Below are 26,973 nucleotides of genomic sequence, written 5' to 3'. Positions count from 1 at the left end.
TTGTCCATTAGGACTCTGTGTGGGGAGATTAGCTGCTGCAGCTTTCCTCTTTCTCAGGTCCTCAGCCCTGCTTCATTTAGATGTAGAATTCAGAACCAGCATGCCTCAGAGGTGATGTCACACAAGCAGGTTTGGATTCAAATGCCAGCAAGCTGGACTGCTAGCCCCAGGGCGACCGACTTTCCCTTCCCTCCCTTGCCAGAATGGAGGTCTCAGAGAGGGGAGGAAGTGGACTGTGCCAAGTGGAGAAAGTGGGCCCAGAAGAAGGTCAGACTAGAGAGAAAATAAGCATGGGAGAGTGGAAGTGCCCAGCTGGGTATGGCACAACCAGCCAGGTATGCAGAGGGGAGGGGTACAGACAATATGGCCATGTGGAGGAGGGAAGGGGAGGATAAAGCACAGGCCAGTTGTGGAAAGGAGACGTAAAATGAACAGCACGGCCAATGCATACCTTTTTGCTCTGTAGTGTAATCTGGGATACAGTTTTTTTGAAGTGCTACACAAGAACAGAGTGTGCTGTCGACAAGAGAACTTCTCTCACTACACACTTTTTTTTTCAAACCATTTGATTTTTTTTTTCAAATAATGTAAACATGTTTTCCATTGTTTAGTTGTGCCCTTCACAAGCAAAGACACACGTAAATGATTCACCTCCACAGAAAATGCAGAGAGAGCTATTTTCCCAGTGATGGAAAAGGGAGTTTACACCCAGTCCAGGGAGATCTGATTTCATTGGCTGAGCTTTTGTAAAACTGCCTTCTGTTAAACACAACAAGTCAAATGCTGATCTCATTGATGTCAATGGAAATTTTGTCTGACCTTGGAGCAGAACTTAGCACAATACATTTATTGTTCCAGTTGTCAATAATAAATTCCAGCCCCTAGTGGATTAGTGTCATTAGAAGCAAGCGATATTTACAACATTTCCTTTGTAATGTACTAAGGCTGGGATTTTCCAAGACACTTCAGGAAGTTAGGCACCCAACTCTCATTGAGTTTCAGTAGGAGTTGGGTACAACGCTTTTAGGTACCTTTGAAAATCACATCTTAAATGCTTTGACAGTGCTAATAGTGTCCCTTGTTCAAACTCAGCCTTGCGATAATGTTTGTCCTGTGCAACATTGACCAATGGGACACAAGTTTGTGTAGATCAAAAAATTAACATATACTAACTTCACAATTTGTAGACAACAGAGAATGAGTATTTGCTCAGCAAGGTGAAGGAGGCAACCCCTTTGAAGAACAGTTCGAGTATCATACCATCTGGACATTTGCTTATCCGCTACACTGATGGCCTTGATCATGACACCTTCAAAATTGTAAGCTATTACATTGATGCTAGCAGTAGAAGTGTGAATGACCCATCTCTTTTCGATTATCAGTGATGGAAGGGACCTCAGGAGGCCATCTAGTCCAACCCCCTGCTCAAAGCAGGACCAATCCTCAATTTTTGCCCCAGATCCCTAAATGGCCCCCTCAAGGATTGAACTCACAACCCTGGGCTTAGCAGGCCAATGCTCAAACCACTGAGCTATCCCTCTTTTCTCAGACAGTTTGGAAAAAAAAAAGCTGCAAAAACATTGAGGGAGAGGAAATGAAAAACCATGATGAAACACCTCATTCTCTACAAATTCTTTGCGCTGAGGATTATCTCGTCTCATTAACTTTTTCCAAGTCTTCCATAACTTATGATCTTTTAGTAAATAACAGACCTTTCCTTTTCTTTCGCTTCTGATAATGACTCACTGTGTGGTTTTGGGCCAGGTCCTTAGACTCATTTTCAAAAGCGTCCATTAGTTTTGCTTGACTCACTTTTTTCAATACTCAACTTCAGAAATCTAGGTCTGATTTCCCCCCCGTCAAGGGGCTGAGCCACTCAAACTCCCATTTCATTTCAACTGGAGCCATGCATGCACCATACCAACGAAAGCCAGGCCAATGGGTCTCAAGTTGGACATTCTAAAAAAAAAAAAAAAAGGGGGGGGGGGAAGCACTCAAAGTTATTGGATACTTCTGATGATTTTCTGCCTCAATTAGCCCACTTATGTGAGTGTTAGTTTCAAAACTGACTCCTAATCCATTTTGACAGACATTTATGAGAACTCAGAGGATTATTACCAACCATTGTACAGGAAGAACTAAACAGCTTCTATTTGCACAACACAGGATGCATTTTTCTCTAGCAAGAAGTTCTAGCTCAGAGAACTTCAAAAAATACACTTTGAATTAATCTGATTTACCTGTTGGAAACATAGATACAGAAAACCCGGATGTATGAAATGTAAACGCATGTGCCAGCGATATTACTTGGCTAACTTCAGCAGGCCTTTGTGTGACTGAACTGCTGAGTTTCACCTGACTATTTTATTTGTCAGTGGGTAACCTGTGCTTCCATCTGTGTTAGTATTTGTCACTGTAGTCGCACCTAACAGTCCAAGTTATGGACTAGGATCCCATTATGGTACATGCTGTACGTACACAACAAATAATGGTTCTTTCCCATTATGGTTCTTTGCTGTATTTTTCTGTATTGCTGCGTTTTTTCTACCTGTTGGGGAGGAGGAGGGAAACACAGTACAGTTTTATAGCTGAGGACTAGTGTAACAGCAATGCAGCTTTCCCCCCTCCTTAGGAGGAAAGATAGGGGTGTGGAAAGAAATGGTGTCTACAGATAAGAGCTAAGAGAAAAGAGTATATTTCAGAGAATGATGCCTGTGTGCTCACTCTCATACACACACACACACTTCATGAGACCTTCTGCAAACTAATGCATAAACTATAGAGAATTTACAACATAGCAGAGGGCCCAAGGATATGGGGAATGATATCAAATGCTTTTCCTTCTCCCCTTGTCGCAGAATGAGGTATCTTGTAAATTCTGTAGATTGAAATTGACATTTGTACCTTATGTCAAAAGAGAATTATCCCCCATCCTTAGCAGGTCCTCAAATCCCTCCCCTCACAACTCTTAGAAGGCACACTTTTGACAACTGTCCTTTGGGCTGCCATGCTGAGAATACACCAATTGAGTCTTCAGGGCTCAACCAAACAGCGCACCTACAATGGTCTCTGAAGAAGACGCGAGATTAACTAAACAAATGGATTTATAGCTATGTTCATATAAATTACTCTTGTTAAATACAATGCACGTTAGACATCTTTTCAGCATAACATGTTTATATTAAGAAGAAGAATGTAACTGGCTGTTGCCTATTACGTACTTTCAGAGCAATAACCCAGTATTCTGTCAATAACATTCTGACTGAGCTCTTTGTCTTTACAGTGCAAGGAGTTTCTGAGACCCTTTAAAAAATCTCTTCGGAAACTGGATTTGCCCAAAGATCTTCCCAAGGACAAAAAACTGAAGTACACGAAGAAAAACTTGACTACACTTGGGGATCACATCAATATGTTTCTTCAACATTACTGCAAATCCTGGGAACTCAAACACTGGAAGAAGTAAGATAATCCTTTCACACTAGCAATGAGCTGTAGCTCACGAAAGCTTATGCTCTAATAAATTTGTTAGTCTCTAAGGTGCCACAGTACTCCTTTTCTTTTTGCGAATACAGTCCTAGTTGCAGTCATTTATAAGGAAGGTTGGGCTAGTGGATTAAGCACAGGACTGCGTCTGGTCCTGGCTCTGCCACAGATTTGCTGTGTGCATTTGGGTAGTCACTTAGAAACACATTTCCAGAAGTCACCCATAATGTGGGTGCCCACTTGAGACTCATGGAGTCTGCTTTTCTGAGCACCCATAATTTTCCCCCACTGGGAGCTGTAGGTACTTAGTACCTCTGAAAATCAGGGCACTGACATCCCAAGTTGGGCATCCAAAATTAGTGGACACTTGAAAACAAATGGACCCTAACCTACCTCATGGATGTATCTGTGTGCTTGTCTTCACTGCCCAGTTAACTCAAGTGTTACCCCTAATGTGAGTTTCATCCAAGTGCAAAAATCCTTCACTCAAGCGTGGTGGAGCTTTTAACCTGGGTTGGCTGGCCAGTCAGGGGATAAAAGTTAAGCTTCACGTTTGTTCAACTCAGCTGCTGCTATAATACGTCTGCTCTGTAGTGTAGATGCCGGCTAGCTCCACTTGGGTGCTGACAGCCCTCCAATGCCTTCCCACAAAAGTCCCCTCATTAGCTCCAAAGAACAGACACGTTCTCCCACAATTCACTGGGAAAGAATGTTGAGAGCAGCTTCTCTTATTGCGCAGGAAAGAACTTACAAATCTTATTGCCACACACAAGTGAGCACAGCACCAGCCTGGCGAAAGCAGATAGTGTTATTTCATAGTGTGGGCACTTTCACTCAACCTAGGCTAACTCGAGAGGAGTAACTGAGGTGTAAATAACTTGTTAGCTCTGCAGCGAAGACGCATCCTGAGTGTGTGAGGGTTAATGAGTTAAGTGCCTGCAAATCACTATAGAAGCAGCTAAGTATTATTATGGTATTTCCAATGGGAGAAGTCTACCATAGTGCCCACAACTTAATCAAAGGGTTATTTGGATTATAAATTCTACCCAATCAATATGTCCAGTTTCATCAATGATAGCCCTGCGGTTGTTTTCCTGTCAGCAGGTTCCTAAGACACATGGGGGCCATCTGGGTGTAATTCCAACAGTATACAACTTAACTCAGTGGAGTTACACCACGGGTGAATTTAACCTATGGCCAAATAGCGTCTTGTATTACCAGAAGCAACCCAGTTTACAGTAACTGAATGAGCTTATGGTGAAAATACCATCCCTTTTCTAAGGGTTGTAGACCACATGCAGAGGTTTCCTTTTCTGAAACCAGGAAGGGTCTCATGAGAAATGCTAACGGTATGGCTGAAGATTATATAGCCTTCTGCCTGGGATCCTGAACCCCACAATAACTTCACATTCCAAGGGGAGGGTCCATTTCTTAAGGTCAGGCTTGACAAAGCCCTGGCTGGGATGATTTAACTGGGAATTGGTCCTGCTTCGAGCAGGGGGTTGGACTAGATGACCTTCTAGGGTCCCTTCCAACCCTGATATTCTATGATTCTATGATCTGTGCAGTTTATAATCTTTTCTTTTTTTAAAAAATAAAAGAAGCCCATACAAATGGCTGTCACTGGTTACAGGAGAGAGACAGAAATGTATTACCACTAAAAGATGCAAAAAGCAGGTAGGGAAGAATTTGCATTCAAGCAGACTCCTTCACTCAATCATTCCTTCCTCTAGGATGCTGTGGAGATTTGTCTCTCTTTTCTCAGAACTTGATGCAAAACACCTGCGCAAACTGTACAAATATAGTAAGAGCAACCAAATGGCTAAGTTTCTGGTAAGATCCATAAATCAATAGCAAACTAAAAAGCTACTACACCAGGTTCTTCCTCCTTACTCACTTTAAGGGGATCTTTTAATCACACCAGGCAGGCATCTTAGTTTACATAATTCCCATTGATTTCATTAGAGTCAGGATTTCTCCCTACGTCTCCTCAAGGGCTATCAGTTCCTCTGAATTCTTCCGGTTCCTGCTATGCTTTTCAATGACCATCATTCAGCTACTGGTCAATATATCTTAATATACCAAGCAGTAGCGTCTCACTGGGTCTAGAAGCCTGGGAGTATAAAATGGTTTCCAGGACTTTTCAACACAATTCACTACTTCGTGACATTGTCACATGGATTATCATGAGTTATAAAGACTGGAAATCGTCCAGAGCTGTAGATGTGATGGAGAGAGCACATGTTACTTCTCAGACAAGAAATATCTGCTGCCTCATTTCTACCACCAAAAATGAGAGAAGGCCAGATGCTGCCCTTTGATGAAGGGATGGTTCCTATTAGCTTCGTGAGAGACCCCAGTGGGATTTGAAAAATAGGTGAATCAGCATAAGCAGTATACAACTCCCAACATTTTTCAAACTTAATTCATATTAAAGACCTCTCATGGCCAGATTTCAGAGAGAGGGTGGCTGTGAAAGTTAATTCTTATTTTCTTAAGGCTCTAGCTCTCTCTCACCAATGTCAGAGTTTGTGATAGGTGTCGTAGGGAGATTTCTACCCCAGCCATAGAGAAAGGGTGAGGAATCCTATCTATAGGGCTGCAGTTCAGCACCTCTTGTTACTACTCATCCTTTATGCAAAAACCCTACCAAAACAAGTCGCTCCACTGCCCACACTCCTCCTGGGGAGACAATGAGAGAACAAAACCGTGTTACAGATATTACTCATGTTGCTTAATACACTGTTGGAAGGCCCTTAGTTACAACAGTGAGGAGTATGAAATATGAATCTATGTAAGACTAAAAATCTGCCACATATTGTATAATAAGATTAAACTGTCTCTATAAGGACTGATAGAAGAAATGACAAATCAGACATTATATAACGGTTGACAAATGCCTATTGTTGTGCAAGCCAGTGAGAGAAAATAAACATCTTTGTCTTTTGTGTGGAGGGAACAGTGGGTTTCAAAGCCCTGCTAAATCATAAACAACAGGCTGTGGATCGGAAAGTTATCATGCACTCTACAAAACATAAATAGAGTATTTGGAAACTGCTGATTATTTGGACAAGCAAGTATAAATATACGGAACCAATGTTGTAATTAGCAAGCGCTTGAGATTGCCCACAGGTTAATTTGATATCTTTATGAAGTTTACTACATTAGGGAGATGAGCAGAACGGCCAACCAGCCAGTGGTCTGAAGGTCAAACAACAAAATTCCCCTCCCCCGACGTAGTAGGGGCCATCATTGGCTGCAGTTTCAGACTTCCTTAAAAATGTATCTGCTCCGTTTCTGACAGGAGAATTAACAGAATTTTAAATTAAAACCATCTCAGACGATATTAACCAAATGTAAACCGCCATTTTAACCAAGCCACTCTGAGTTCTTTCCGTACCAAACCCTTGGCTGCAGAGGCTGCTTGGGCTCTGGGGATGCTGTTGGTGTCCCTGCTGCACACAGGGTCTGTTCACGTTGATCCCACTGCAGGATCCAAGTGCGAGTGCCTTATTAGTTTTTGTTTTCTCATGTAACGTGGAAGGACTTTCACACTGGAGACTGAGCCTAAGCAGCAAGCATGAGGGCTAAAAACTTTCATTGCTTAAAAAAAGTAAGCCAAAATTTTCATATTATCACTTGGCTCCAGGAGCTGGGACTTTAAGAAAGAGGCCAAAGAGCATGAACATTTGCAATGTTGCAGTTATGCTCCTGCTCTGTAATTCTATATGATGGCTTAAAGGCTTGTCATTTGCTAGGGTTGGTTTTTTTTTTCCTTAAAAAAACCCAAAACACACACAAAAATTGTAATTTCTACAGAGCCCTTTTGCATTTCTGTAGAATTCTACCAGCTTGATCTCTGTTTACTTCTAAAAGATTTTTCTATAAGGGTTAAGATAGGGACATGAGTTTAGATACTCCAGGCTAGCCTATCAGCAAAGCTTCTCTGCCTACAGATGACATCACGAATGCTCAGTGAAACCCTATGGTGGTCAAACAATTAAAATACTGATTTCACTGCATAGGTTTGGGTGAAAAAAGTGCACTGATGCACACATAGGTGCATCTGTTTGAACCTAGGATGAGTTTGGCCCAGAGGATGCAGTGAGTAGCTCAACAGTTGGTGTGTAGGCGTGTGTGTGTGTGTCTGTCTTTCTCCCATAAGTGGAGTTCTCAGAATATATTTCTGGTTTTAAAACACGATCTGTGGTATTTTGACCTCTTGGTTGGCTGTGGTTCAGAGAGACAGTAGTGAGTCAGAGAAATAACTTAGCTTCTAGTCAGCTAGCTGCAGGGGTGGGCAGGGCTGGGCTGCTTTGGTGGAAGATTAAGACTCAGGAATGGAAGAAAGCAGAGTCCCTGCTTACAAGTGGGCTCCAGCTTTTTTCTTTTATTAACCTAAATCCACCCCCCGCCGTGCCTCCATAGATGCTTGGATCTATATAGCAGGGAGCATAACTCCCACATTGGGGATCTCTGAAGGCAGTTCCATGAGAGAAAGAAGTTAAACTAAACCGTAGAAAAACACAACCACCTGCATTTATTAGCAAGTTTCTCATCTAGAAACATTGGTGTAGCCAAATAGGACGATAGTTACCCAAGAGCTCATTTCCCAGCGTGAGGACTCAATACATGAGCACCTGGTCATACGCTTACATTTTGTTTCATGCCACCTTTGTGTGTTATGTGAATTTTTATTTTTTTATTTATTTGTAGAAATTGTACTGTAGCTCAGAAAACCCTGATTCAGTTCCAGTACCCGAAAACACCAAGTTGACCAAGCTGTATGATGCATGGGGCCTCCATGGAGACATAAATAATATGCAAGAGAAGCTGAGTCAGATCCAGTCACAGCCATCGCAAATGAGCCTACGGGGTGACTCAGAGGCAGCAAATAGGACAAAGAAGAGGTACTGTTGCTGAAGGCTGCTAGGCATAACTGGGAGCAAATGAAGCAAATAGCAAGCCAGGCAACTGCTGGGTTATCCCTCCAAGTACAGATGTACAAAGAAGGCAGTGGATTTGAACGACCAGCAGTGTGCAGGGAAGGGGATGACTCATGGGATGAGATAATGGGAGGTAGAACCAACCGAGATTTTAGCCATTGACCCAGAAACCAAAGAGCTGTGGCGAGGGAAAACAGCAGCCACAAGGACTACTGCTCTGCAAGGGAGCAGTGGTGATGGTGAAGTCACCCCCCTGCTAATCCAATGGCTGAGTATTTGTTTACACTTGAGTTTAACCTGAGTCAACTGATTAACTCTAGTCAATTGGCAACTACTATGTTTGTACATGCTAGATTGGTTTATCTTATGGCCGAGCCCAGGGTAAGCCACAAGTATCCAGGCGAGCATGTACAAACTTGTTGGCTAATGATGAGAGAAGAGTTAACCTAACTCTAGTGTAGATGAAACCTGAAAGGGAGAATTCCTTCCTGTCCAAGTGGTACTCTTTCATTTACTCACTGTCCTTCCTCTTGCTTCTCTTCTCTTTTCTTCCCCTCTCCTTCGACTTTCTTCCATTCACCGTCTGGAGTGCCTCGTTCAGTGTAGTGTGGAACAAACAGAAATCATCAGCAAGGACTAAAGCAACAAGAGAGGACTCCATCAAGGGATATTGGAAAATCTGAAGAAATGTATGAATTAGGCAGGCAGTATGATGTATAGGATTGAGTACGGAAATAGGAGCCAGACACTCCTGACTGGCTTTCTTTGTGATGCTGGGGAGTCTTCCTTCTGCTCAGCCTTCTCTTCTGTACATTGGGGCTAATTCTACTTAGCTAACCAAGAGAGCTGTCGTGAAGTTCAGTTCATGTGTATTTGTTAAGTGCATTGAAGATGTGAGGCACTTGGAAATGCCAAGTACAATTACAATGCATATATAGTAATTATTTCAAGAATTTTAAATTGCTTTTCACTTGAAAGGCCCAATCACTAGTCATTACCCATGACTTGTAACACCACGATTTGAACATAAGAATGGCCATACTGGCCAGACCAATGGTCCATCTAGCCCAGTATCCTGTCTTCTAATAGCAGTCAATGCCAGATACTTCAGAGGAAATGAACAGAACAGGGCAATTAGCGAGTGATCCATCCCATGTTGTCCAGTCCCAATTTCTGGCAGTCAATCTAGCAAGAGCTGATGTGCCTCAACTGTGGCAGTAGAATGGGAAAATATATATGCATGAAATTGGTTAGAGTAAGGAACTGAACTGTCTGAGGAAGGTTCTAAAGCACGTGGGTACTGCTTGTTAACAGGACGGCTCAGGGCTCATCATGCATTTTGGTTTCCTTTGTTGGCTAGAATGTACAACCCCCCAAGCTTACAGAAGTTTTTCCCCTGGTTCTCTTTTAGGCTCTGTAACACCACTTCAAACACCAACAAAACAAGAGAGCACCTGACAAACACGGCTCCATCAGCAAGCCTTATGGACAAAAAGCACCATCAGTGCCTCAATAGTCAAGGGATTTCCCCACACTCAGCAGCTCTTAAGAACTAAAAAATTCCACAAAACAACTAAGTATTTGCAGTAGCGTGAAAACCAACAAATACCAAAGCAAGATCTTGGAAAGGAAGATTAAAGACAGTCTTTATAAATTTAAGAATATGTGGTCTCCTTTGTAAATACCTTGCGTCTTACCCAATGAAAAGTTTTTAGCATACTTGTTGGTAAATATTAAACCTATTTGTATTTATAGCATCATTCTTGCTAACATTTTGGAAGCAACTGGTTTTTAAATAAATTAAATCAGTGAGTAAATCATTTTCTTCTGATGAAGGGAACCTTATTCTAGGGAACCACTGCTCTTCCGTTATTTCCAACTATACTGGCTATCTTAGCAAACATTGGTGCTGCTATCCATTGGCTCATTGCAGGAGCGTTTTATTCGGGCTTTCGTCTGAGGGTTGATATTTGCGGATGGCTTGGTATTTGAGTAATCCTTTTGTGATAACGGAGTGCCTGATTCTTTCTGGTCTGTGGTGGGGGCTGGTTGCTGGATTTGGCTGTGCAGTAGGAGGTGAGTTTGTAAAGAAGTGTTGAACATGCCTATGGCCTGGAATGGGCACCTTTTAGTCTTTTTACAAGTGAAAATAAAATTCTGCCCTATGTTCTGCCAAGGCACCCAAGAGCAGCCCAGTCATTTTTACTCATCTCCTCTATATTTGATCTGAAGTGTGCCTGAGGCAGGTAATTTTTGCCTGTTGAATTCTCTCTGTGAGCATGTCTATCACTGTGGCTATTTTCAGAACTTTTAAATCACCCAGTTTGCAGCAGGCAGCTTAAATCATGACAATTTAGCTCCCCCTCTTTCCATTTGCCTGTGGGGGTGGGGGTAGGTAGTTTGTGATGGAGAGGACAGCTGTATTATTTTTAGGAGTTTCACTGTTGCATACAAGAGCCATGATATGCACATTTAAGGCTTGATCCAAAGTCCATTGAAGTCAACAGGAGACTTCCCACTGACCTCACTGGGGATTGGATCAGGGGCTCAAACCTGATTCATTAGCCAAAGAACACCAAGGTCAGGCAAATGAAGCACATTCACGCAGGAGCCCTTGTGAAATTTAAACAGAAATATGGTGGAAGAAATTTAACCAGGGATGGAGGGGCAGCAAGTGTAACTGATGTTAAAATTTGCCTTTTCTGGGCAACAGTCCCTTGATTGCTTTTCTGCTATTCTATATAGTGAAACCTATCATGTAATACAAGGGTATAATTCCATCAAGGAGTTCCAGGGGAATTATAAGCAGTTTGTGGGCAGCAGAAGTGGTTCTTTCCGTAGAAGATGAAATTTCCCAGGATGACTGTTGAATATTTATTTTTCAGAAGATATTTATATTTCTAATTGAAGGTTTTGAGCTTTTCCATTTTATACACCACATAGCAAGTTTGCAATTGGATATAGCCTCATCATAAAGATCAGAAAATATTGTATGCCTGAAAATGTCACACTTGTTTAAATAATGTTGACTGCAGTTAAAGTCTGCTCATCCACAAATTATTCTGCGAGTTACCCAATGGACTTTGGCGGGGGTGGGGGTGGGGGGTGTCTTGTTCATTAAAGGCGGGCCCACAAGCAAGGCTCTGAGGCCTAACAAAGTCAGGCATCTCATATAGATGCCTCGTGAGATGGTGCAGGGAAAGGGAGGAAGAAAAGAAAGCAAATCCAAGGCTAGTATTCATTTCAGTTGAATCCTGTACATCCAATATAAAATAGTCATCTCTGTGCCCATCCCGATATTCTGTATCCTAATGTCACTACTGCATCAACATGGGCTTGTTACTTTTTCTATTATAATCTACAATTTTAGGTGCTGGCAAAAGTTGAGAGTTTTAAAGTGGTCTTATAACTGAAAGAGGTCGAACAACTTGATGCACAAGTTTCTTAACTCAGATCTTTACTTTTCAGTGTTAAAAAAAAAAAAAGATGAATCAGGGATTCATGGAAACATTGTGCTATGGTTTTGGCTATTAATTAAAGCAAGATTTTCTCTAATTTAAAAATTTTCAGTTTAGACCATACATAATATGGATCACAGTAAAAGAAATAAAGCTGCAGCCAATGAAAGGAAGAATCATTTACAGTTAGCGAGATTAGCTGCAAACTAGAAAGTCTTCAATAGCTTTGATCAGAACAAGCAAGGATAGGAAACTAAATACTGAACGCATGTAAAGCGGCAGTGACATCTGGTGGCCAGCCAAGTTATTCAAAGACTTGTATTCTCAACACATAACCTTGAGCACAAAACAGTCTCCATCTTAGTTAGATGTTCACATCTGTTGTTCATAGAGAACTTCCTGTCCCCCAGAAATTCTCTCTGGTTTTCCGATTCCTCTGTTTTCTTTTAAAGTACATTTGAGTTATGACAAAAGGTGGAGGGATGACAGCCTGTGAGCTCTCCTTATCAACCAAGAGAAATACACACAACACTTTTGTCAGCACTGCACTGGGACTCGGTGTCATGGGCATTCTTGGGCACAAATAGCAAACTCCTTCTCTCCACCTCTCTCAGAGCTTCTTGGAGGTGGTTTCCCTCATTCCAGGGTGTGGGTCTCATCTTGGAACTGATCGCCGAGGGAAAAATACATCACACACACTTCCCAAATGGGAGGTAGGAGTGGGAGGATCGGGTCTCAAGTTTACACCCAAATGTTTGGGGGTAACAAGGGGTGTGTGAAAGCTCAACCCCATAGGTCTAAAGGATGTATGCTGGCTTGTTTGTTATCTGAACAGGTGAAACTATGAAAGGTAGAGGACAGAACCACCAACCAGGGAATAAACCTGTCCAGGTGATAAGTCAAGGGGTTTCTCTAGGGTGCTCATTAGCACCCCTCTTTTAGGAGGAAGATGCAACAGAATGACAATATCCTGGACGAAACTTATGGAATTAGGGTAAACGTTACTGAATTAATTTGGATCCATTGTATTAAAAATGCACTCGTGCATGTGTTATTGTGGAATTGTATGTAACTTCTCTAGAAGACTGAGTAATGCAATCTCTAGAAAGCATTAGGAACTTCAAAGGACATTTTGGGACAGTACGAGTGACATGGATTTTCTAGAAAGTTCTTGGGAGGACAAAAATGCAAATTATACCCTGCAAAGCCAGCCTTTTGACGCTACACCCTGGGGAGAGAAACCAATTGTTTACTAATTACCTGCTCCTGGAAACTCCATATCAAAGATCCCCAAAGTGTGTAAAGGATGGACAAAGCTTTTCATGGGTGTGCTATTTCTGAGCTGGGGCTGTTACGAACTTGTGACCACAGAAGAGACTGCTTTGTGGGGTTCTGAAGGACTGGACTGCTCCTGCCAGAGCCCAAGTTAGAGTTGGGGTGATCTTTGGTAAGCTTATTAGTACACACGTAGGTTCTTTTATTGTTTTTATCAGTAATGCTTTTACCTGAAGAAAATGAGCTTGCATGGAAAGAACTGTGTGGTAGCTTAACAGAGGGCAATTACAGTGTTACTGGTCTCTGAAGAGAAAGCAAGTAGGTCTGCTTAGGCACACGGTCATTGAAATCAACAGGAAATAGGCAGCTAGGTGCTTCAGAAAATTTTACCAGTTGCCTAACTGCATCTTTAGTCACCTAAATATCTTTAAAAATGCAGTCCTAAGATTGTGTAATGTTCTGTTTAAAGCAATAGAACCCTCTCCTTCTGCAAGGGAAAAGGAAGAGCTATTAGCCAGTTGGTATTAGGACTCATCAGAAAGACTAAAGACTCCTTCCTGGGTCCACAGGGAGTCTGCTGAAATCTCCTTAGATTGAAAAGGAATACTAGTGGCACCTTAGAGACTAGTACTCCTTTTCTTTCTGCGAATCCGGACTAACACGGCGGCTACTCTGAGACCTCTCCTTAGATTGTAAACGTTTACGGGCAGACTCTCTGTGTGTGTGGACAGTGTTAGCACATTACAAGTACCCAACTAAAACAGTAACAATAAAGAGAAATAAAACCTTTTGGTGGCCTGAAAGTGCATCACTTGTCTAAAAACAGTGAATGCCTATGAAAGGAGTCAAACCATCAAATCCCCATACTCCATATACAGTAATTCCCAAGATAAACGCAAGTTGCCATGTTTTTTACTTTTCTAATTACTGTAGATTTGTCAACAGCCTAATGTCAAAAGAAGTCACTTCTAGTACTCAATACATAGCAAAGGACATCAAAAGACAATAAAATATAAGTTACTACCTATACTTGCAGGCCCTTTTATCCTATTCCTTTTATAAAACTAATCAGCTAACCTGAGGCAGGTGAGTTGGTTTCATTTAGCATTCTTTTTCCAGAAGCACTGACAGGCAAACAAGTAGATTCTACCTAAATGGTGAGTTTGTTCCTTTCAAAGCCAAAGTTGATGAATAGATGGAAAAGGTAAGTCATGATCCCCACACAACTTGCTGTCCCTCTGCAGTCTGTCTATCTTTTAAACCTTATTCCATTTCAAAGATGTGGATATGGACAGATAAACACGAAAGGAGTGTGGTGTGTATCCAAGTATATTAGGTATCTCTAACAAAAATCATAACTAAGGCTGAAGTTAAGGCTTAAATAAGGCTGTCGCATCATGTTTCTTTACAAAAAATAAACTTAAAAACCCCTCAAACTTTATTTAATAGTGAAACGTGAGTTAGATTTGGTTGAGAAGTGCGAAGTCTAAGAGAGAACCAAACAAACCTCCCCTGCCACAACCACAATCAGAGTTTCAACTGATGAACAGAGTTAATGTTACACTTTTCAAAAGGAGATCAGGCCCTTAGTATCCTTTTCTTCTTTAAGTAGGAGTTGCACACATTGGAATCCACAGAATATTCACACCTTTCCTCCCAAGCATGAATGATAAGCATTACACTCACTTGTTGGTTGAAACTGTGCTGTAATGCACTCTTCAGCATCACAGAAGGGTACTGCATTTTTGTTCCATCAGTGGAACTTGCTGAAAAAGCAATTGCAATCTGCAAGTTGACTATTCAATTCTACGGGTGTCTATGGGATAGAGGAGAAAAGAACAGGCTTTTTGGAGGGCACAATTGTAACTAAATTCAAGGCAAATACTCTGAATGCAGGAACACTATATTTATTAGGTCAATAATTCATTTTAGCAATACAATTACAGAATATCACAATGCTGGTTACAAACATACTCAGTATGGTTTGATGGTTACAAATAATGTTGGGCACTGCAGTTTGTGTGAAGTAGGATACGAAAGGTTATCGACACAACAAATAGAATGGTGTTCAAAGTCTAATAATGATCAAAATACGTTCATATAAATTACTGTGGCACTGTAAGTGGGGATTCCGGTTTCAAAGGTGGTCTTTGTTTTAGTATTTTGCTTTAAATAGTTCAAGCAACGTTTTTTTAGAATGCTATTAAATTAAAATCCCCTGTAGTACAATAAAGTATAAAAATAGTACTGAACCTGGTAATAGTCAATAAAATGCAGAGTTCATTCACATCATAAGGTAAGAAATAAATGGTAAAGTTTTAGTTACCATGGCAACATTGCTTCCCATAAAGGAATATACATAAAAAGAAAAAGAGTTACACGTATGGTACCTGCAACAGTTATTTAGTGATCCAACACTTAACTTGTGCACCACAAACCAAGTTTCTAGATATCTCTCTATATATTTATATAGTATATATTTTTCATCTTAAAATTTACTTTTGAAAAAAAAATTTGCACTTCAACAAATTCACTAAGGCCACTCATGCTATAGATACCTAGGACTGCAATGAAATATTGTTAACGAGACCCTAGAACACGCATCTTGGTATCAGTGACGGGAAACCTATTTCACTGCCTAAAACACTCCTGAGATTTGGGGACAAAAGCATTACCGGTGATGTCAAATGTGTATATATAGTCCAGATCTCTGGATAAAATCCCGCCTCCTCCTTCCCACTGCAAGAATCCCCAAAAGGCCAAGAAATGAAATGTGCAACAGGCCATTTGTGTCAAACATGGAAATCTCCACAACAAACAGAATATTCAGACTTGCAATTAGCACTTGGCCAGCAACACTTTAAAAAAAAAGGTTAACAAAATTGTAAGTACAATAAAGTTTCTGCACAGGCAACAGGATTAGAAACTTTGTTTAGAGACCGATAATAGCAACATCCATCCAGCTATCTTTGCTACCATGCTGTAAAGTAAAATCCAGTCAGTTTTAAAATCAAGTAAAGGTTTTGTCAACATATTCAATCATATTTTAGGCACGAGGAGGTTTCCTTTTTTGTAACTCTACCAGTATGTGCGACTATAAAAAGGTAATTAAATAAAATGTGCATTATTTTTGTACCAGAAGCAGCAGCACAATGGCACCGTTAGCAAATTACAGACGGCAGCATTTTTTTAAATTTAATTTTTAAAGTTATGAAAAGAATGTTATTTTCCTAATAAGTTAGAATTCAACAAAAAAAACTTTCAAAATTATTGATTAACAAAAACACTTGTGTGCAAAAAAAAAAAAAAAAAAAAGGAGTTTAAACAATTGGTATCTATACAACGAAGTAGTGAGTGCATGTAAAGACTTCTCTGAAAGAGAAAGACAGACACTTGTTGGTTCTAAGTAACATCACAAAATAAAGTGACCAGCCAACTGCTCGGAGCGCAATAGTTACTAGCTATTTTACTTCAAGTAACAGAGGGATATGTGTTTAAACATCTTACCGTGACTTTTTCTCCTTCCCCATCTTAAAGTAGCATGTGTTCCTCCCATTCCATAAAAAAAAAACCCACAACACTCCTCCTGAGGTTGGGAAAAAACATCCGTTCTTACAGTTGACTGATTCTAAGAACAGCGGAACAAAGAATAGAGGAAACCCTGACATCACTTTCTTCCTTTTCTTTACAAATTGCAGTGTTTGCATAAAATAGAAGATACAAATAAAACTGATTCACAAAACCAAAGCCCACATTCAAACAAAATGTTAGAGCTTTAAATTTAAAACCAAGCTGAGAAATTTGGAGCGAAGACTGAAATTCTGTCCTGGACACTCTTGTGTCAAGGTATTGCAGACTATTTAAAAAAAAAAAAAATTAAAAAAAAAAATGACTTACCTGTAAATTTATTTCTTTGGAAAAAGTATTTCACTGGATTCCCACTCTTGGGTCTCCACTTCAAGCCTAAGATTATACAGTACCTCCTCAAGGTTGTTGACCCTTTGAGGAACTCCAGTGCATTTTGCACAGACCAACTGCCAATGCATCAGCCCTGCCCAGTGTTTCATGGTTGGCTGCTCAATGTACAAGTGGAAAAAGTACTATTAAATTGCAACCCCATACATAGAGCCACAGGAAAATTACATACGTTCTAAACCGGGTGAGAGAAAAGCATGAATAGACCTCCTTACTTTTAAAGGTGAATGAAGGGCCATCTACAGATGTGGTATTTTTTTCAGATGAAGAATTATAGGGCAAGTCATTTTCTTTGACCATCTCTCACACACTAGATTCCCATTTATAGGAGCTTAGAGAACCAAAAATCTCTCTGCTTTTTAAACAAAGTGTCAACGATACACTGCAACAGGCAGCAGCGGTAAGGAAAGTCAGGAAATGCGTCTACCACCACCAAGTTTGTGTCAAACACAATAGTCCAACAAACCGCACAGGAGGTTAAGACTTCTGTAGTAACATGAAGGGGAAATTCAAAAGAGATCCTGAACAGAAATCTGTAGGGGGCTAGGAAAGTTTGAGGAACACTAGATGGGGAATAGGTTCTGCAACAAGGCAGCATAAGTTAAGATGCCAACGTACAGCGCTTAGAGCAGGCCATGTGGTTGTTTTGTAAGGCTCCTATACTAAGAAGTCTGTAGTTGCCAGCCGCAGCCATTCTACTCTGCAAGTAATATGCTTTGACACTCAGACCTGCTAGGTCATAGCTGTGAGATGCAACCAGATAGTCCGTTAGGGCCCAATTCAGCAATGTACTAAAATATTCCAATAGTTTTATTAAATTGAGAGTATTCATGAGCTTAAAGTCATGTTTCTCTAGGCCACATAGCCTGCTGGGAAAAGAAAAAAATTCTGGGTAACTTTTAGGGTTTCAAATTCACTCTAGATAAAACCCCACGGGTACTACAGAATATCGGAGTTGCTTCAACAGCACATGCATCTCTGTCTGAGTGATCACATAATGCATCTGTTACACTGGCTGAAATATAGCCAATGTGCGCTGGAAAGCAAAAAAGTTCTTGGTCAAAAAAGCATTGAAATGTTTTGTTAGGTGATTGGGAAAAAAAGACGTTTCTCTACAGAACCAAGTCGTGCACTCCCAACCTCCCAGTTGCCAACCCCCTCAGGGGAAAAGAGAAGTGGGTACTTTACAACACTAAGAAGATACTATCCATGCTCCCTAAGAGTGTATAATCTAAATTTTAGGCTTGATGCAACAAAGGAAGACAAGAGTCCTTCAAGCAAAATTAAGTTAATCAGGGGAGGAGCAGGAATGACGCTGGAACTGTGGCATTTTTTGGAAACTGTTGTTGACCATTGTTAGAAAGGAACTGATGATGGAGCCTGAGAAAGTGGCAAAGGTGAGTACATAGGACATCGACCAGTGTCTCAGGATAAAAAACAAAAACTTTGAGAACTTGGGAGTTCCCTCTTAGTTATAAACTAGAAGCAGAGACCCAAGATTAGGAATCCAGAGCATATGGAATGTGCCGAGAATGAAAGATTACTTACTAGTTTGAGGCTTCTGGGTATGTCTGCAATACATAGATCACTAGTTTTGTTTTGGACAGAATTTTAAGCTTTTTTCCCTGAATTTCTGGAGGTTTAAAATAAAATAAAGGGTATTATTTTAAATAGGTTTAAAGTGACTTTATTTAAAAAGTTTAAAAATATGAGAACAAGCTCCTGTAACAATGTATCAATTTTAATGCATATTATTTACCTGATAGTCTATAATTATTCCTAAAGTGTAAACACATATTTAGGGACCTAAATATTTATTTAGTTGCAATTTATCTGGCAAATGTGTTTGGGGACATTTTAAAAAGTGTAATTTTCACTTGAACAAAAATTACTATGGAGAATCTAATACAGTTTCAGATTACATTAAAAGCTGTTGAAGTCTTAATGCTACCAGTTATTCTACTGGGTTGCATAAGCCATCCCTTATTTTTAATGAAAGAATCACAACTACACTAGCGCTAAACACACATTTCCAAATTAAGTAACTAATTTTTTAACTTGGTGTTACTCCCCCTCAAAAAAAACTTGAAGGCACTAGTTTACGAACTATTGGCCTGCAACTTTTCAGTTTAAAACCAAAGCCATTATTAAAATTATAGGAGTTCAAAGAAGTGTCTGAAATCACTAACTTCTATTTTTTGTGTGCCGCACTCTTATAATCTGAAGACAAAAAAACTTCATAACAAATAAAAAAATTCACTCCAAGTACTGTAGTTGTTTGCCATGCTTCAACCCGGACTGAATTTTCACAGCCAAATTATAAACCCCTGAAAATAGGGGGGAAAACTGACAGACCCTTAACTATAGAGGCACTGTTTGTGCCACTATAATAAGAATTGAGGTAAAAGCAATGACTTATTTCTAGTTTGCTATGCTATGTAGATTTTTCAAAAATTTTGATTACCTCAACATTAAAACAGACTTGGTTCAATTAAAGCAAAACAAAACAAAACAAAAAAAACGCAAAACAAAAATTAAGACAAGCTAGTGAGAGAGGCATTGTTAAGGGATCTTTACATCTGACTGAAGCTTTTTAAATTAACATAGAGGAATCAGTTTCTGGTTGTACTATTGTTTAATGTAGAAATGAGCATCACAAAAAAGACCTGTTGTGCTTTTTTGGCATTTTCCACTGACCCCTGCAAACTGTACAATAAGCTGTGATCTTCAGAAACAGAAAATTGAACTGTATTGTAATACAAAACTATTAGTCAGTATAAACAAGTTACTGCCTCAATTGTTAGAGTAAGCCCATTTAAAAAAGAAAAGAATGGCTGCAGCAAACAGTTAAGCATTTCTAGTTTTTGCTTATGGCATTGACATTTTAATATCTGTATAAGCTTACTAGTTGAAAACATGCCATTGCAACTGCTAAAGAATGTTCAATTCCTAGTTTTGTATCTATCACATGAATATATTTTTGTATTATCACTGATCGTACATCTAAATGAAATAATTCTACTGTAAAAGTGAATGCAGGGGCAGAAATATTAAATTAAAGCCACTGGTCCAAAGACACTTTTCTAGACAGGCTGGTCCACTTTTGATTCTCCTGGTCCTTTTATGGAAAATTATTATAGCTCTTGTACTGTACCAAAGGAAATTTGGATTGCTGGTCTACTGGATCTTCTATCACTTACAGATGAATGCTGGTCCAATTCAGATGATTAAAAACAACACACGGCGGTTACTTTCATAACAAACTAGCATGGTTTACAACACATACATTTCTTTCTGGAGTGGTTCTTTGCCACTTTTCTTCATAAGGCAGCAAACAAAGCTAGGGCATTTCCTCTTTTGTTAATATTTATCATTAGCTCTGCTACAATGCATAAAGTATAAACACCTTTTTCCATTTCTTACAATAGAGTATTTATTACTTCTACTTGCTGGAAGAATTTTCTTGCTGAAACCTTCCTTTCATAATAAGGATGCAACTCTTTTAACTCTTAAACAGTTTTATTTAAGTTTATTTGCAGATTTCCTGCAAAGTAGCTTCTTTTGCAAAAGAAGGGGGAGGGGGATCCTGGTGTTTGGTATTCAAATTCAATAAGCCAAACTAAACATGCCATACACATGCTGATAAGAACTTAACTCATATTCATCTGTATGGGCACTCTTCAATGGACTGGACCAGTGTTTCAAAGCAAATTCCAGCCCCCAGAAAACTACATGGTTTAGATTTCACAGTATGACTTTCCCTTGTAATCTGGGGGAAAAAACTTAATTGGTTAATCGACCAAGTTCTCTAGCTATTCTGTCCATTAATGTTCTGAGACATCAGAAAAGACTGGACTACTTCTTCAGTGGATTGAGGGCTGGTGCTTACATCCTCCAGAGCATCTGTAACTGAGAACTGCCGATCCCGCAACCGGTTCCAACTGGCCAAAATATTGTGGTATTCAAATACTTTCTCATAATTGCCAATGGAATTGTACAGTTTAATGAGACCTCTGTAATCATACTCTAGTCCACTGTAACCTTCGCCAAAAAGCTTCTTTCCTAAAGAAATCCAAAAGAAAACAAAATTGAAGAACATGATAATTTAACCATGCTTAATTCTTCATCTCTCAGGCCATTTTGCCTATGATAATATGAACCGCATATTCATTATCTTTTAGTTAGCAGGAGTAAAATTTAGTACTTAATAAAAGGAGTGCAATGCGTATGTTTCCCTGTGACTACTCCCCAATGCATTTCGGCCCTTTTACTTTAATACCCTACTTAATTTCTGGGGCAATCTCAACCAGATTTCAACTGTTATCATAACCCAACATGAAAAAAGGGGAGTCTACGGCGGGGGGGTGGGGTGTCTCATGCAGTTTATTCACCTTGTCTCACTCCAATGAATTATGAGCACTAACTGAACTACCTTATAAGACTGTGCTAAATCTGACATTATGAATTGAATGTTTCCTTGGGCAAAATTCACTGCAAGTGGTACATGAGCCAGGGAGGGGGAGGCAAGTCTCATCATAAAAGGGCTACTGCACATATTGGTCTTCCATTTCTTTGAAGCTCTGACTACAATTCTTGCTTCAAACCATGATTAAAATGAGCCTCTAGGTAACAGTCCAAGAAGTTAAACTCCAAGATAATTAATTGGACTTTCTAAAACAGTCACTTTCCTAAACGTTTCAAGTGTCAGTTAGTTTAAAAGTTACTGTTTTGCAGCTACTGTTGACTGGGTTCTCATGGAACACTAAAATATATTGTTTGCCATTCAAGGTTAAGCATCATAGTTAGATTGAATCCACATATCGGTTATGCAAATGTATTGTATCAACATTCCTTTATTCATTTATACTTTTATTAACAAAGAGGCCTTTGTTTTATTCTATCATCATTGCTCAGTACAGTAATTTGTTCTAAAAATTACACACCGATTGCTATTGATCTCAGATAAAGCTTTTCTGCATTTTCATATTGATTCATGTCATAGTTATAGAGAGAAGCTAGATGTCCCACTGATAGGGCGACTTCATAATCTTCTTGACCAAGAAGCTGCTCCTTAATCTGAATTGCTTTGATGTGCATTTCTTCTGCTTCCTGAAAGATCCAAAACCACATAAATAAGCCATGACAGACATTACACCCCCCCACAAAAACAGAAGACAAGGATTCCCATACATCAGACATAAAAAGCAGCGGTATAAGTGACAGCTTATCTAGAGGATTCCATTACACTTATTCGACAAAAGGCTTGAAATGCAGTGGAGTCTGCAAAGGACTGGTAATCAGGATCTCCGGGCTCTGACACTGACTTGCTGTGTAAGAAAGTAGTTTTTATTAATATCTGTACAATACTTTGGAGAGGTGAAGCACTAAGTACTAGGAAACTTTTCCATCTATGAAGGTAGCACCCATAGTCAGGTTAAAACAATCAGAAGAGCATTTAAAAATGGTAATACTCATCTATTACAATGGAATTGATAAGTTGTGCTGCCTTTAGAGCTACTTCTCTAAGAGCTACTGATTTGTTTGTTTTTTAATTGAGAAATTTAATAGCCATCTGGTCCTACCTTAAATTTTCTCATTGACTGATAAAGTCTGCCCAGGTTGCCATAGTGTTTTGCTGTCTGTACGTTGAATTCCCCAAAGGCTTTTTTAGCTAACTGGAGTGAAGACAGGTGCAAATCGTGAGCTTCTTGAAGTAACCTCTGCTCAGTTTCCTTATTGTGACAGTCAATAGCAATCTCCTCCAGGATAAGTGCTGAATATGGAAGAGAAAAAAAATCACGTCCATGTGTTCTAGATGCACAGAGATATCAGCAATAGAAAGAAGAATCCCATAAGGTTATATTCACAAATCACCACCACATACAATTGAAGAGACTTTCAATCAAGCTTTGTGTTTCCTGTTAATTGTTTCCCATTAAGATATATGTTGCATTTTGTATCCGTTAGCTTTTCAAGTCCATGTGAAACTTAGCTAGAGGATTTATATTTTCAGTAATTTTTACAAGGGCTTATTTATACTTTACAAATCTATCTTTGTGCTATAGACAGCATTTGAAATTAGTTTTGACAGGGGAGGCTAAAACCTAATACTTCAAAGCAAAACTGCGTGGGAAGAAAAAAAAGTCGTTGAGGCGTTATAAGGAATACTGTATACAAAGACTCTTGTTTCCAGCAGTTCTTCAGTTATGGAAACCCCAGCAAATTAAGACTCTTCATAGAATTTGGGCCCATACCATTAAGCCAGTTCACACATGGTAATGAATATTTGTAAGTGTCAGAGAGAGGAAGGCAATGGCTACAGGAAAGCACTACTAGAACTTACACCACTACAGAACTAGTCGGTTTCTTTGCAATGCAACTTTCTGATAATGTTCTCGATCCCTTCAAAGGCCGAAGGTCAGGCTAACTTATTCCTTAAGCCTCAGGCCCAGCTTTCTACTAAGCCCATCGGTGCCACTACCTGGTCAGACAGAAAGGGACACTAGACAAAAGAAAGGCATTTTCTCCCCTTTCCCCTGGGACTGTGAGGGATTCATCTGCAGTGCTCCCCACTCAGGACTGAAGTCCGTTTTTTTGGTTTAAAAAGAAAGCACTTGAGAGAAATACCCCATCCAATAAGACAGTATATTTTCAGGTTCAAAACTTCTGCAGCCAGGAGACTATTTCATATATTTGCGAGGAAAAACAGCAACAGCCTCTCACATTGTGCATATATTCTAAGCTCCTCTTGGACTCCTGAAATTCATCTTTTCGATTTTCACTCTTACATCCCTACCTCCCAGATTGTGCATCACTTCCTAAGACACAGAACCTCCTGTGGATACCTCCATTCTAACCTCTCATGCCTTCCCTTCAGCAGCTACAGGGGTTGGTTACACTGAATAATAAGATGACAATATTAAGGAGAAGCATTACAATAAATTCGTTTTAATGCTACTGCCACAACAGTAGGTAACATCTTCCATATTATTGATGAAGTTTATTTTGTCTCCCTGACTGTAAGACGTAACTTTATTAGTACAGAATCTCTTCTCATCACTTGAAGTTGCCACAGTTCTAAATTTTTCCTGATCACTTCACAGTTTGGTTCTGTCTCCCCATGTACTTGCTTCCATCTGCAAATCTGATCACAGTTGCATTTACAACAAAAAATAATCTGGTAAAGTAATGAAGCAGCTGTGCAAAATGCAGAGAAGTACTTGCTTTTCTGCTTCAGTTAGTCAAAAGAAACTTCTAGAAATCAAATGAGAGCTCTGAACTGGGCTGCACCTACTAAGAACCAGAACCATCACTGCTTGAAGACTGACAGTCACCACGTGACAAAAAACTGCTCCAGAGACCAACTGAAGTACTTATGCATACCACAGTTTGAGAATCATTGCACTAAAACTAAACACTTGTTTCTAAAAAGAAAGATGAAACACTGCTAGGTGGTGGAGGACAAGGCCTCCATAGCACTGTCAGGCCACATTGACAGACATAAAACCTCAAATTCAGATCACGCACATGGCAGAACATTGGACAACCTCTATACAACCTGGCTAACCCATCAGATAATTCCCTTTAAATTCACATAGAATTTGGCAATGAATTGATGTAGAATTCTAGGAAAGCTATGAGTGTATAAAACAGTGGTGAAAATATAAGAAAAATTACCTGCATCTTTACTTTCTAGGAAAGGCTCTTTAAGATACAGTTTTTATTGCCAGACCAATTAATAGAATTGTTACTTGGTAGTGGGGGCAAGGAGGGGTGGGGGGAATATCAGTGTTACACTACCTCTATAGGACAACAGAAATAAAATGCAATTCAATAACTGACGTCCACCAATAAGGCATTAAATTAACAATGCTGCAGTACTGTAACTAAACGGGCTACCTTTAACTCTCTTGGAAGAGGCCAAGAGAAGATGATCTTCAGGAAGAATGTGAGTGATAATGCCAATAGCACGTTCAGCATGGAATCTGAAACAAAAGTTCAAATACATACATTTTTGAATTAATTTTCTTATTCTCTAAAGTTTACTGGTCAAATCATCACCAAATAAAAAAGGGATCTATAAAGTACGTGGACCCAATTGATACATTATAAGAATTAGAGATATTTAATCGGTTTCAAGAAACCCATTTGCAAACTATTTATAAAGTACATTTCTTCCCATTTACTGCACTAAATTAGGGACCAACATTTTCTCACTGCTTAAAACAACCACAGTACTCACAGTGCATTGTCAAATTTTCCAGAACTATACTGGTGAACATAAGAAGAATAAGCCAAGTCTTCATGAGCTGTAGCTACATGGATGTTTTTACCTCCAAACACTGACTGTCGGATATCAAGAGCTGTCTGAAATAGTCACAAGAAAAGCCCCTTACATTGTGAACATTTCCCGAATTTCTATCATGTTTCTAAATCTAAAGAACTACTACCTCTCTACAGAAGATATCATTCTTACTGTGGCTTGGAAGTTTATAATTAAAGTGGGAATTCAATTGGTCTCTCTAAAAGTAAGGATACCTGAAAGACTAAATATAAAATGCTTATCTGAAAGTATAATTCAAGCTTCCAAGACAGGATAATTACATAAAGCTCTTTGCAAATAGACACCCTAAGAATTTTACTCTCTCTTTTTGTTAGGGTAATATAGTAAATGCACCAGCAAGGTTAGCTAGTTAGTTTATTTTTAAGGAAAAAAATAAAATGACTTCCTAGAAATTAACAAGTATTTCTACAACAGAAAAACTTCAACATACTCCACTTCAAGAACACTGTGCTAGCTTGTCTTAAATTATTGGGTTTAGTTTTTCACCAGAGTACGCTAAACTGAAATAAATCACTCAAACCAAAATGTGCGCGAATGCACGTTACTTTACCTTTTAATATAGACATGAGCTAAGAAAGTTTGTGACTTGATTTACTTAAGAAGCAAATAAGTGACCAACACCAAAAAATACTATATATGAATATGATCATACCTATTTGACTAGTGACTTCTAGTTCAAAATATTAGCAAGTCAGAAAAAAGGGTGCCAGCACGTGTGTGTGTATATATACACACATTCCTACTGCAAAAAACAAACACTTCAAAATTGAAGAAAAAAAAAAAAAGTCTAAGAACTACAAGTTTCTGAAGTTATTTAAAAACAAACAAAAATGAAAAAACAAAACCAAACAACTAAATTCTCAGCTACCCCAGACAGCTGTTACATGAGCACAAATGGAAATATTTGAATGTCTATCAATATTAAAAAGAGAACAAAGACATAGGACACTGAAACTTACCTGATAAATTGCAACAGACTGGCATATATTATCTACGTTGAGCAAGTAAAATCCATAGTCTAATAGTGTGTCTGAATATTTTGGGTGTTTGGCTCCAAAATGCTCCCTTGGAAAGACAAAAATGTTAACAAGTGGCAGTAATGGAAAATAGTTTGAGATGGTATTTTCAGTAGTGTTACTTACCGTGCAAGATATACTGCATGCTTTATTAACTGTTCAGCTTTCTTAAATTCACGTTTTACAACACAAGCCTAAAAAGACAGGAAATAAAGTTTACATGAGACTGTATTTTCAAAGCATGTCTGTTCTAGATATGAACTTATTCACCTACTAGTACCTTCAGTTTCAAAATATTCACCATGATTAAGGCTAAGATTTTGTCACGGATATTTTTAGTAAAAGTCATGGACAGGTCACGGGAAAAAAAGAAATATTCACGCAAGCCATGACATGTTCCTAACTTTTACTAAGAATATCCCTGACAAAATGGGGATCTGTAGATCCCACACTACTTCAAGCGTGGCAGCTGTAGG

At 39.3% G+C, this 26,973-nt stretch overlaps 2 protein-coding genes across 2 annotated transcripts in view; one reads left to right on the top strand and one right to left on the bottom strand.

The window, feature by feature from the left end:
• Positions 1-203: 203 nt before the first annotated feature.
• Positions 204-9,985, top strand: CHCT1 (CHD1 helical C-terminal domain containing 1). The gene is made up of 6 exons (XM_073316010.1): positions 204-335; positions 1,188-1,319; positions 3,284-3,459; positions 5,217-5,316; positions 8,200-8,393; positions 9,841-9,985. The coding sequence occupies exons 1-6, from the start codon at positions 204-206 to the stop codon at positions 9,983-9,985; spliced, it is 879 nt and encodes a 292-aa protein (XP_073172111.1).
• Positions 9,986-15,053: 5,068 nt separating this feature from the next.
• Positions 15,054-26,973, bottom strand: part of APPBP2 (amyloid beta precursor protein binding protein 2) — a 43,344-nt gene continuing 31,424 nt past the window's right edge. Inside the window, exons 7-13 of the mRNA XM_073315484.1 lie at positions 26,624-26,691; positions 26,441-26,546; positions 25,380-25,504; positions 25,037-25,122; positions 22,720-22,910; positions 22,081-22,246; positions 15,054-21,199 (exon numbers count right to left, since the gene is read on the bottom strand). Coding sequence (XP_073171585.1) covers positions 20,946-21,199; positions 22,081-22,246; positions 22,720-22,910; positions 25,037-25,122; positions 25,380-25,504; positions 26,441-26,546; positions 26,624-26,691 — 996 coding nt within the window. The 3' untranslated portion in view covers positions 15,054-20,945. The remainder of the gene's footprint in view (positions 21,200-22,080; positions 22,247-22,719; positions 22,911-25,036; positions 25,123-25,379; positions 25,505-26,440; positions 26,547-26,623; positions 26,692-26,973) is intronic.

This window comes from Lepidochelys kempii, chromosome 17 (genome assembly GCF_965140265.1).
Source record: "Lepidochelys kempii isolate rLepKem1 chromosome 17, rLepKem1.hap2, whole genome shotgun sequence".
NCBI classification, from domain to species: Eukaryota; Metazoa; Chordata; order Testudines; family Cheloniidae; genus Lepidochelys; species Lepidochelys kempii.
Note: the sequence above shows the minus strand (reverse complement) of the source record. Positions and strands in the feature narration are given on the sequence as shown.